This window comes from Arachis stenosperma, chromosome 1 (assembly GCF_014773155.1).
Source record: "Arachis stenosperma cultivar V10309 chromosome 1, arast.V10309.gnm1.PFL2, whole genome shotgun sequence".
In the NCBI taxonomy this organism is placed as follows: Eukaryota; Viridiplantae; Streptophyta; class Magnoliopsida; order Fabales; family Fabaceae; genus Arachis; species Arachis stenosperma.
The window spans coordinates 116,782,945-116,796,209 of record NC_080377.1 but is presented as its reverse complement, the minus strand read 5'-3'; the positions used below and the strand labels follow the sequence as shown (position 1 = coordinate 116,796,209).

Sequence of the window (13,265 nt, the reverse complement as noted above, 5' to 3'; positions counted from 1 at the left end):
TAAGTTTGGTGTTGGGAGGCCACAACCAACTTTTAAGTTTGGTGTTGAACCCCCACATTCAAACTCTAAGTTTGGTGTTGAGAGGTTCCAACATTGCTCTGAGTATCTGTGAGGCTCCATGAGAGCCCACTGTCAAGCTACTGACATTAAAGAAGCACTTGTTGGGAGGCAACCCAATGTTATATTTATCTATTTTTCTTTGTTATTTTATGTCTTTCATAGGTTGATGATCATGGGAAGTCACAAAATCAATTGAAAAAGCAAAAACAGCATGAAAAACAGAAAGAAAAAAACAGCACACCCTGGAGGAAAATCTGCTGGCGTTTAAACGCCAGTGAGGATAGCAGAATGGGCGTTTAACGCCCAGTCTGGCACCATTCTGGGCGTTTAACGCCAGACAAGGGCACCAGACTGGCGTTTAATGCCAGGAATGGGCAAGAAGCTGGCGTTAAACGCCAGAAATGGGCACCAGCCCGGCGTTTAACGGCAGGATTGGCAGAAGGAGCATTTTTGCTCGTCACTTGGTGCAAGGATGAATTATCCTTGACACCTCAGGATCTGTTGACCCCACAGGATTCCCACCTACCCCACCACTCTCTCTCTTCTTCACCCATTCACCAATCACCTCAACACCTCTTTCCCAAAAACCCCTCACCTATCAAATCCTACCATTCTCTTCACCACTCACATCCATCCTTCATAAAACCCCACCTACCTCACCATTCAAATTCAAACCACTTTCCCTCCCAAACCCACCCATAATGGCCGAACCTTACCCCTCTCTCCACCCCTATATAAACCCATCTTCACTCCTTCATTTTCACACAACCTACACACTACTTCTCCCCCTTGGCCGAAAAATAAAGCCACCTCCATCTCCTCTATTTCTTCTTCTTCTACTCTCTCCTTTCTTCTTTTGCTCGAGGACGAGCAAAACTTCTAATTTTGGTGTGGTAAAAGCATTGCTTTTTGTTTTTCCATAACCATTTATGGCATCTAAGGCCGGAGAAACCTCTAGAAAGAGGAAAGGGAAGGCAAAAGCTTCCACCTCCGAGTCATGGGAGATGGAGAGATTCATCTCAAGGGTGCATCAAGACTACTTCCATGAAGTTGTGGCCATGAAGAAGGTGATCCCCGAGGTCCCTTTCAAACTCAAAAAGAGTGAATATCCGGAGATCCGAAGAAGAGGTTGGGAAGTTCTTACCAACCCCATTCAATAAGTCAGAATCTTAATGGTTCAAGAGTTCTATGCCAATGCATGGATCACCAAGAACCATGATCAAAATGTGAACCCGGACCCAAAGAATTGGCTTACAATGGTTCGGGGGAAATGCTTAGATTTTAGTCCGGAAAATGTAAGGTTGGCATTCAACTTGCCCATGATGCAAGGAGATGAACACCCTTACACTAGAAGGGTCAACTTTGATCAAAGATTGGACCAAGTCCTCATAGACATTTGTGAAGAGGGCGCTCAATGGAAGAGAGATTCAAGAGGGAAGCCGGTTCAACTGAGAAGGCATGACCTCAAGCCCGTGGCTAGGGAATGGTTGGAATTTATCCGACGCTCAATCATTCCCACTAGCAACCGGTCCGAAGTTACTATAGACCGGGCTATCATGATTCATAGCATCATGATTGGAGAGGAAGTAGAAGTTCATGAGGTTATATCCCAAGAACTTTATAAGGTGGCGGACAAGTCCTCTACCTTGGCAAGGTTAACCTTCCCTCATCTCATTTGTCACCTCTGTAATTCAGTTGGAATTAACATAGAGGGAGACATCCTCATTGATGAGGACAAGTCCATCACTAAGAAAAGGATGGAGAAAACAAGAGATCCCACTCATGGACATGAGGAAATTCTTCATCATGAAATCCCTGAGATGCCTCAAGGGATGCACTTTCCTCCACAAAACTATTGGGAGCAAATCAACACCTCCCTAGGAGAATTGAGTTCCAACATGGGACAACTAAGGGTGGAGCACCAAGAACATTCCATCCTCCTCCATGAAATTAGAGAAGATCAAAGAATCATGAGAGAGGAGCAACAAAGGCAAGGAAGAGACATTGAGGAGCTCAAGCACTCCATAACATCTTCAAGAGGAAGAACAAGCCACCATCACTAAGGTGGACCCGTTCTTTAATCTCCTTGTTCTTTATTTTTCTGTTTTTCGAATTTTCATGCTTATGTTTATCTATGTTTGTGTCTTATGATCATTAGTGTCTTAGTGTCTATGCCTTAAAGTTATGAATGTCCTATGAATCCATCACCTTTCTTAAATGAAAAATGTTCTTAATTGAAAAAGAGAAGAATTGCATGAATTTTGAATTTTATAACAGATTAATTATTTTGATGTGGTGGCAATACTTTGACTTCTGAATGTATGCTTGAACAGTGCATATGTCTTTTGAATTTGTTGTTCATGAATGTTAGCTCTTGAAAGAATGATGAAACAAGGAGACATGTTACTGAGGATCTGAAAAATAAAAAAAAATAATTCTTGAAGCAAAAAAAAAAGCAGTGAATACAAAAAAAAGAGAGAAAGCAAGCAGAAAAAGTCAATAGCCCTTTAAACCAAAAGGCAAGGGTAAAAATAAAGTCGTTATCCGAGGCAAAAAAAGAGTGTGCTTAAGAACCCTGGACACCTCTAATTGGGAACTCTAGCAAAGCTGAGTCACAATCTGAAAAGGTTCACCCAGTTATGTGTCTGTGGCATGTATGTATCCGGTGGTAATACTGAAAGACAGAGTGCTTTGGGCCACGGCCAAGACTCATAAAGTAACTGTGTTCAAGAATCATCATACTTAACTAGGAGAATCAATAACACTATCTGAATTCTGAGTTCCTATAGAAGCCAATCACTCTGAATTTCAAAGGATAAAGTGAGATGCCAAAACTGTTCAGAGGCAAAAAGCTAAAAGCCCTGCTCATCTAATTAATACTGATCTTCATAGATATTTTTGGAATTCATTGCATATTCTCTTCTTTTTATCTTATTTGATTTTCAGTTGCTTGGGGACAAGCAACAATTTAAGTTTGGTGTTGTGATAAGCGGATAATTTATACGCTTTTTGGCATTGTTTTTAGTATGTTTTAGTTAGTTTTTATTATATTTTTATTAGTTTTTAGTTAAAATTCAATTTTCTGGACTTTACTATGAGTTTGTGTGTTTTTCTGTGATTTCAAATATTTTCTGGCTGAAATTGAGGGACCTGAGCAAAAATCTTATTCAGAGGCTGAAAAGGACTGCAGATGCTGTTGGATTCTAACCTCCCTGCACTCGAAGTGGATTTTCTGGAGCTACAGAAGCCCAATTGGCGCGCTCTTAATTGCGTTGGAAAGTAGACATTCTGGGCTTTCCAGCAATATATAATAGTTCATACTTTGCTCGAGATTTGATGGCCCAAACAGGCGTTCCAATTCAGCTCAAGAATTCTGGCGTTAAACGCCGGAACTGGCACAAGAATGGGAGTTAAACGCCCAAACTGGCACAAAAGCTGGCGTTTAACTCCAAGAAAAGTCTCTACACATGAAAGCTTCAATGCTCAGCCCAAGCACACACCAAGTGGGCCCGGAAGTGAATTTTTATGTCATTTACTCATCTTTGTAAACCCTAAGCTACTAGTTCTCTACAAATAGGACCTTTTGCTATTGTATTAGAGAGCTTTTGATCATGTTTTTATGATTGAACCCTCTTTGGGAGGCTGGCCATTCGGCCATGCCTAGACCTTGTTCTTATGTATTTTCAACGGTGGAGTTTCTACACACCATAGATTAAGGTGTGGAGCTCTGCTGTACCTCGAGTATTAATGCAATTACTAGTGTTCTTCTATTCAATTCAGCTTATTCTTGTTCTAAGATATTCATTCGCACCCAAGAACATGATGAATGTGATGATTATGTGACGCTCATCATCATTCTCACTTATGAACGTGTGCCTGACAACCACTTCCATTCTACAAGCAAACAAGGCTTGAATGTTTATCTCTTGGATTCCTTAATCAGAATCTTCGTGGTATAAGCTAGAATTGATGGCGGCATTCAAGAGAATCCGGAAGGTCTAAACCTTGTCTGTGGTATTCTGAGTAGGATTCAAGGATTGAATGACTGTGAAGAGCTTCAAACTCGCGATTGTGGGGCGTTAGTGACAGACGCAAAAGAATCATTGGATTCTATTCCGACATGATCGAGAACCGACAGCTGAATAGCCGTGCTGTGACAGAGCGCGTTGAACATTTTCACTGAGAGGACGGGACTGTAGCCATTGACAACGGTGATGCCCAACATACAGCTTGCCATGGAAAGGAGTAAGAAGGATTGGATGAAGACAGTAGAAAAGCAGAGAGACGGAAGGGACAAAGCATCTCCATACGCTTATCTGAAATTCTCACCAATGAATTACATAAGTATCTCTATCTTTATTTTATGTTTTATTCATCTTTTAATTATCAATCCTCCGTAACCATTTGAATCCGCCTGACTGAGATTTACAAGATGACCATAGCTTGCTTCATACCAACAATCTCCGTGGGATCGACCCTTACTCGCGTAAGGTTTATTACTTGGACGACCCAGTGCACTTGCTGGTTAGTTGTGCGAAATTGTGATAAAGAGTTGAGACTGCAATTGAGCGTACCATGTTGATGGCGCCATTGATGATCACAATTTCGTGCACCAGTGTCAATGTATATTTTGTTGCTGTTTTTTAGTTTTTTTTTATTGTGGCTTTTCATAATTTAAAGTTTAAAAAAAAGTTGTTGTCTGCTACTTTCTAAACGGGTTCTAGGTACATCTATTGCTTTCTCTGATTACGGTTCTTCCTCACAGGTTCATCAATAGTCCGCTCACATTATTTAAAAAATTTAACACGCATAAAAAATATTATTTCTATAAATAACTGTGTATTATTTTTAAAATTTTAACACGAATCTTTACAACATCCATGATTAAAAATAATAAAGTCATAAATATGTAGACATCAAACATTATGCAACTATAGTATTTACAACCACTTTAACTCATATCTAGTTAAGCCACCCCTAAAAGTCATCTCTTTTTGCATCCATCGTTTCTTACAAAATTGAACATCCATAATTCATAGAAATTAAAAGTCAATCACATGAACAAGAAACAGATAAAGAAAAGAATTCTAAAATATCAAGCCCAAACTCCATCAAGTTTTATACAGTTCGCTTTAATCCAAGCATCCATGAACCATGTGATATTACTATTTTTGCTGTAATTTCAAAAAAAATATGAAAATCAACAGCAGAACGTCAACAGTCATGCACAGTATGAGTACACAGACAGATAACAAAAAAATCAAGTAAAACAAGGTCCTTGAAAGTGTACCAGTCAAAATTGAACTTCTGATTACGAAAATCACCAAAACAAGTCATAATATAATCAGCTTGATAGGCTCTAGAGATTAGTAATAATAGAAATTGCTTCCTAAATGCCGTAGATCATGTCACAACGCTCAACTTTAAACATTCATCATCTAGTATAATTTTCGCGCTGCAAGTATTAAAAAAATCAAACGGACCAATTAACTTGCAAATTCAAGGCAACGCATTATTTATTTCGATCTGGTGTGTCATAAGAACTATTCATACTGACTTACTCACTGTTTTTAAAATCTAAAACTGGTTTGTTTAGAAAATGTTCCCAAATATTGATTGCAAAGGTAGTCAAATATGCTGATCAACATGTAAATAGAGTCTTTACATGGTCAAACTCAATGCCAAAACTACTTTCATTTAGATCCTATTCAATCAAATGTACCAAATGCAAGTAGACATGTGAGGAAAAATTAAAATACACTCTCAGCTAAGACTAGAAAAATGTAAATTGATTCCAAATTATACTTACAATTTTTTCGTTAAATAAACAAACAAGATACCAAGTTAAACCTATCTCTTCAAAATCAAATATGCATAATCAGATAATTGAGCAGTTATTCAAATGTGACACCTTTTTAGGTTATGTATTGGAAGGAAAAAATAAGTTAACATCCTCAACCAAATTTCAAACAACTGTGCAAAAAATTCAACCATCCATTCATGTATAGAAATGACCATTCGACTTAGAGTGATTAAACAACTCACAAAGTAACAAATTTCAAGCACGTGCTTCACACCAATTACTGACTTACTAATACTTGGAGACAAAACAAATCCAAATACAGTCAAGCATTAAAAAACAAGACGCGAAAAATCGGATCCTCAACAACATGTACATGTCATTATTCTTTTCAGTTTCCTTATGTTAACAAACACTTGAAGAAGTCAAACAGACCCAGCAATTCCCACAAGTAGCAAAATCCTTCTATACAACCACAACATAAAAATTACTATGAACATCTAAACCTTGAAGAAACAGCTATCAGGAGACTAACCTTCAATAGGGGCAAGCAAACACACACCAGGTTGTTCTGGTTTTGTCCGAGGAAGACTCTAAGCGGCGCGGACATGTAGGGACTTCAACTTCGGGAGATGACCGTTAAAAGACAACGCGGGTGGCAGTTGAGCGACTTTCACGTGACGGCGACAGGGGGTTCGCCTGCTGCTGCTCGTCTTCACAATGGAAGCGCGCCGGGGATGGTCGGTTCGGAGAGAAGCAGGGTGGACGACAGAATACAACAGAAAAGAAGTGTCGGATGTGGGAAGGTCCTCCTTTGTTAATGCCGTTTCAATTGAGGGTAGAAAATGGCTACTACTTTTTAAATGTCGTTTCAATAGTGGAGAAAGAGAAAAGTTTTTACTGCTAGGTTCAAAAAGGGAGAGTAAATGGCATGATTATGATATTAGTAATTAAGATGATTAAAATTAAAATTAAAAAAATAATGTATATAAATATACTATGTTAATAATTTAATTAGACTAATTTTTAAGATCTATTATTTATATTATTCAACAAATTTATTGTCTACTTAGCATTTCCCTTTTCACATATATGCGTGCACAAATGTAAATCCTCTTGCTCTAAGGTATATATACTATATGCTTGATAATAATCTTGATTGATTTGTTGACTTTGAGATATTAAACTACAAAAAATGTGACTTTTAAGTTGTATGTATAACGATGTGGACTAATCTTTTTCACACTTCTTTTTCAATAAAAAATATTAAAACGATCTCCAGCATTTGACTATAATTTTTTAAAACTCCGCGTGGAAGGATAAACAACTATAACTAATTAAATTACAAAAACTAAACTATAACTTTTACTAATCAATAAAACAAGGGAATTAGTCAAAATGAAGTAGATACATATCCGAACTCTGGACAAGTTATTGCCATTCAAGAGAAAATATAATATAATATAATATAATATAATATAATATAATAACAATTAATCAATACATAATCATCATATATGATGGATGATGAAAGATGTTAAGAAAGACAGAGTATGAAAAATTAGTTCTAGAAAATAAGAAGCAGCAAAAAAATTTATAAGACGAATGATTTATTAATTTTATATTTAAAAATTGGTAAAAACTCATGTGAAGTCGATTTTACGTGAAATTAATATCTAAGAATTGTTAAATAAAAATTTAGTCAAATTAGTCAAATCATCTAACGGCTCTCAGTATCAACTTCACATAAAATCGATTGTATATGAGTTTTCATCTTAAAAGTTTTGAATTGAATATAATTATTTATAATATTATTTAGGTGTTTCTTTTCACTTAATTTTTTTAAAAATTTTTTAATAGGCGAAAACTCTTGGCGGTGGCTAACAAAAGAAAATGCAAAATAACAGGTGAAGAAAAATCCCAAGTCGGCCAAGTATGCATGGTTGCATCATGCAAATGACAGAATAACAAGAATACAATTATTGTTTGTTGTTTCTATTATATCCTTGCAGCTATATTCTTTTAGCTTACAACAACAAAATGAGTTTTCTTAGTATTTTAATGGAACATTTTTCTATAATTATTCATTATGAAAATTAAAAAAATTATCACTCCATAGCTTATCATTAAAAAATATTATGTTTATTGATATACTTGGTCATCTTTAAATTTAAAAAATGAAAATATTATATATATACTAAAATTTAATTACTAAGTTAATTATTATATATTTATATACAAATATAAATTATTTAATTTATTTTTAATGTATACTTTATATTTTAATATATATTTTATATATTAATGACTGATTCTTTTGGATATTGTTTAAAAAAATAATATTCACAAAAGTTTTATTATGTTATAATGAATATATAAAATATATTAAAAATTAATGTTTTTACTAAAATAATGTCATAAAATTATTATATCCCAAAAATTTAAGTTCATAAAAAAATAATATAAATAATTGTATTTCTTGACTTTTTGGACGTAGAACTTTGAGATTATATCATAAAATTATTTCTCTTAAAAATTTAAGCTGAAAAAAAAAAGATAATATAAATTATTATATCTCTAATAAATAAAAAATTGAATATTTTATCCCTTCTAATCAAATCAATTTGATATTCGATCAAATTGATTTGTTTCAGATATGTTGAGGAAAACAAATTAAAACTAAAGTTAAACCAGTCTAATTAAATTTTATTCCATTTATATATTTAGATTTACTTTTCATTAAAAGATAGTCCAAATCAGCCGCCGGTTTATACTTCTAAACAAAAAAACAGCGGGCATATCATTACAAGTTTCTTAACAACCACTCTCTTTTTTATTCACTTAAATTTGAAAAACGGGTCCAAAATAGACACTCAGTTAAATAATATAAAAATAACGTTATGTACCCTGATTTCTTATACTTCCTCGCCACGGAGTAGCTAGCTCAGTGTATAAATAGCACACAACCTATGTACCCAATAATCCACAGAAATCAGAGTTAGTGCTCTTACACACTTATATACATTACTCAAAGCATATGTATTAAGTAAAAATAGCACACAAAAATGGCAAGGTTTTCTATACTTGATAAAAATGGTTTTATGTTGGTTCTTTTATTATGTCTAGAAATTACTAGTATGCTCACAAATGCAGAAATATCCACAGATCTATGTCCAATATTATTTCATGCACCCACACCCATCACACTATCCAATAAATTTGCTTGTGACAATACTACCCTTACACTTGCCTCAACCGATTACGGTTTTGTGATTAACGAAAAGCCGTTAGCGGTTCTTGAACCAACTTCCACGCACGACATAACAGAACTGATAAAGCTGTCAAATTCCCTTCCTACCCCTATCCCAATAGCAGCTAGAGCGCAAGCACACTCGGTGTACGGACAAGCGATGGCGCGTGACGGGATAGTGGTGAACATGACGCATCTGAACCGTTACAGGCACGGGAAAGGGATTGTTATATTTCGCGATGAGAAGGATCCATGGAATTCTTATGCTGACGTGGGCGGGGAGCAGGTGTGGAACGATGTGTTGCATGCCGCACTGGAATATGGACTCACACCACTCTCGTTTACTGATAGTTTGGGCACTTCGGTTGCCGGAACCCTCGTCAATGCCGGAGTTGGTGGCCAAGTATTCAAATACGGCCCTCAGATCTCTAATGTTTATGAACTCGATGTTATTACTGGTATGCATTCCTATTATTCCCTATGCCTTTGTTTATGAGACACTGGTAAAAATATACAGAGACATAACATTGTACATAAAAATATAGTGGAAATTTAGGTGCAGTTTACTTCAGGTGAAGTTTGATAGCTGAGAATTTCATTAAATAAAAATTTAGTCAAATCAGTCTAATTATCTAACTGCTCTCAATTATCAACTTCACGTAAAATCGACTGAACTTGAGTTTCTACCTAAAAATAATTGTATTTAGTGGTATTAAATTAATATATTTTAGATTTTTTATGAAAAAAATACAAAAATATTAAAAAGAGGTAATTTTTTTATTAATTTTTTTTAGAATAAAATAATAAAAAATATCTATAAATTTACACTTCGAATTAGTTCTTAAAAAATATACCAATAAAATTTGTTATGATAGTAGATATGATATGTTATCTCTAAATTAACTCTTATGATTAGAGTATAAATTTTTAATTTGAACTAATTTATTCATGTTTGCTATCGTAAAAGACATTATTGATATTTTTATTTTTTCAAAAAATAATATCAAAATATAAATTTTCAAGAATTTATTTATTATTTTATTTTTTTGTATGAAAAATAGAACAAATTATATTTTTAATTTATTTTAATTTATTACTAAATTAAATATAAAAATATTATTTTTTATTTTTTATATTTTTATTTTTAATATTTTATCTTATTATTTTTTTATAATTATTTTTAAGGGATCATTTTATTTTATTTTACTAAATTTAAGTGAAGTTGTTGAAGACAACAGGCGTGATTCATTCAACATGTTTAGTTAAATTATTATCACCTAACAATTTTTTTTAGTCAACTTTTCTTTTTCATTTGATTGGTTTATTTTTTCTTCTTATATTTCTTTGGGTTGGGGGAAACGTGGAGTGTTCAGTTTAGTCATGTGTGTAAGCAAAATTTTATATACTTGTTTAAATATAAAATTTATGAATTGGATCTTGCGTCTTTGACAGGAAAAGGAGATCACGTGACCTGTTCTGCCAAAAAGAATTCAAAATTATTTTACGGTGTCCTTGGAGGTTTAGGACAATATGGAATAATCACTAGAGCAAGAATAGCTTTAGGTCCCGCCCCAGCAAAAGTAAGTATTATTTAACTATTATTGAATTTTTATTATTATATTTATTATAAATATTAACTAAGTTTTGGCGATGATTTTATTGCAGGTGAAGTGGCTCCGTTTGCTTTACACTGATTTCTCTGAATTTACTAAGGACGAAGAACACTTAATTTCAGTTCATGGAAGAAGTGGCAGCAATGGATTCGATTTCGTACAAGGTTTTCTTAAGATAGAGTATTGGCCTGATGACCTTTCCTTTTATCCAATGGAAGATGTGCCTCGCATACATTCCTTAGTGTCCCAACATAACATCATTTATATCTTAGAGCTTGCTAAATATTATGATGATAGTAATCAAGCCGACATTGACGAGGTAATTAATTATTTGTTAATCATTTTATAGTCACGCGTATATTTTCTTAGGAGCCACTTACTTAGTTATTTACCATATATTGATGTTTTTTTCTCAAACAGGATGTGGAAAATTTGATCAAGGGGTTGAAATACGTTCCTACATTTAAGTTTGAAAGGGACGTATTGTACGAGGGTTTCCTAAATAGGTACAACTTTGTTGATCACCTTCTTGCGGCACAAGGGCTTGCAGAGGCACCAAAATCTTGGTTGGATCTCTTTGTTCCAGGATCCAGAATTTCAGATATAAATGAAGGTGTATTCAAGGAAATTGTCTATAAGCAAAATATTACTGCCATTGGGATCATGTTAGTTTTTCCCATGAACAAAGCAAAGTAAGTTCCGTCACTAAATGAATCTAAAGTAAAAACTCAAGTACAGTTAATTTTATGTAAAATTAAAGTTGAGAGTCGTTAAATAATAATTTAGTCAAATCTATTAAATTATTTAACGATTTTTAACTATCAATTTCAAATTAAATTAATTATATCTGAATTTTCACCTAAATTTAATTAAAAAGTTAATTTTTTTGGGTTAATTTTTAAAAATTATTTTTTTACGCTAAATTTTAAATCTCCAAAAAAGATAAAAATAATTAATATTAACTGATTTAAAATTAATTAATTATTTATATTTATTCTAATGTATATATTAATTAATTCACAGATGGAATGATAAAATGGCGGTGGCAATACCCGATGAAGAAATATTCTACCTTGTGAGTCTTCTACATTATGTTTCACCCGATAAATATGAAGCATCGAGTACTCTAAAATATCAAGTATTAGATTTCTGTAAAAATTCGGGTATTGGGATCAAAGCATATCTTCCAAAAAACAAAACTCACGAAGAATGGAAGGAGCATTTTGGACATAAATGGGAAAGTTTCAAAGATGGAAAAGATGAATTTGATCCCAAAAGAATATTGGCTCCTGGACAAAGAGTTTTCAATTGAAAACAACGAGAGGTTTCAAGTTTCAGTACGTCTTGTTTTAATTAAATAGATCAATAAGCAGTTTACTTAGTGTACTTTGGATATTAAATTTTAATGTATGCTCTTGTCATATGTAGTCAATAAAATAACATAAGCTCTTGTTATATGAATTTGGATTTGAGCTTTTTTTTTTTTTTGAATTTGGGAAAAGAAAAGATAGTTACTCACAAAATATCTCATAAATAATCATGAAAACAAAAAAAAAAAATCAATGATAATAAGTGTGTTCTATGGTCACTTTTGATGTTTGATGGTTACAATGACTAATGTGTTTGCATTAATTTATGGCGGCTTACACGTGTAATAAAAAAAGGTGTTTGAATTTAGATTTGACATTGTTAATAACAGTAAAATTATTAAGCAAACATGATAAATAAGTAAACAAGTAAATATATATATATATATATATATTTTTATGTCATAGGCTCAGTGTTACATGCAATGCAAAATTCATCTGCCCGGATTATTCTATCTGACCCGAATCTCATCCCTAATTCGACTGAAATAAAGGTCTTTTCCGCTATTTTGATGCTTGACGAGATGAGTTTTGTGGCTACTAAACGCTACTTCGTCGTTGCAGTCTCCTTCCATATCTTGTCTAAGGCTAAAGATGATAAATGCAATGCTGGTAACATGCCGCCGTCGCCACTTATCAATGCCGTTGTGTTGTCTACACTCTTCGTTATAGTTGCGACGGAACTTGGTTGGACTTACCCGTACTTGGGATTTATCACCGCCATTAGAATAGATACCTAGCTCTACTTTTAGACATATTTCACTTCTCCAAATTGGTTCTGGTCCTCGATGTTTGTTAAGATACATGGTCTGATTCAGATGTTGCTGATGCTATTGTTTGGTTAAAATGTCCTCCGATTTTGTTGATATCAATTTTTTTTCATTAGAATTATGTTGCATAGTTCTTGACCAGACATGATGATTAGCATAAAAATTAAAATAAATTAGTGAACTTAAATACTCTTTAAAATTGCCTGAAAAAATGCTATGAGGAAGTATAGGGAGCCAATACATGTTCCGTACAATGTGTACAATGGGGTTAATTTCAAATTAAAATTAATCTATGGGCAATGATGGTTATCAGTGGCTAAGAGAAGGGATGATTGAATCTTAGTCCCTTTTTGCTGAGTATCATTTTCTGCCTTTTAGAATAACTTCAGGAGATATTTCTGTTTT

General features: G+C 33.7%; 1 protein-coding gene across 1 annotated transcript; it reads left to right on the top strand.

Moving 5' to 3' along the window:
- Positions 1 to 8,819: 8,819 nt before the first annotated feature.
- LOC130967392 (cytokinin dehydrogenase 2-like) lies at positions 8,820 to 12,184 on the top strand. Its single transcript, XM_057892226.1, has 5 exons — positions 8,820 to 9,568; positions 10,563 to 10,690; positions 10,776 to 11,042; positions 11,144 to 11,415; positions 11,747 to 12,184. Exons 1-5 carry the CDS (start codon positions 8,926 to 8,928, stop codon positions 12,033 to 12,035), a joined length of 1,599 nt encoding a protein of 532 aa, XP_057748209.1. The 5' UTR covers positions 8,820 to 8,925; the 3' UTR covers positions 12,036 to 12,184.
- The last annotated feature ends 1,081 nt before the right edge of the window (positions 12,185 to 13,265 follow it).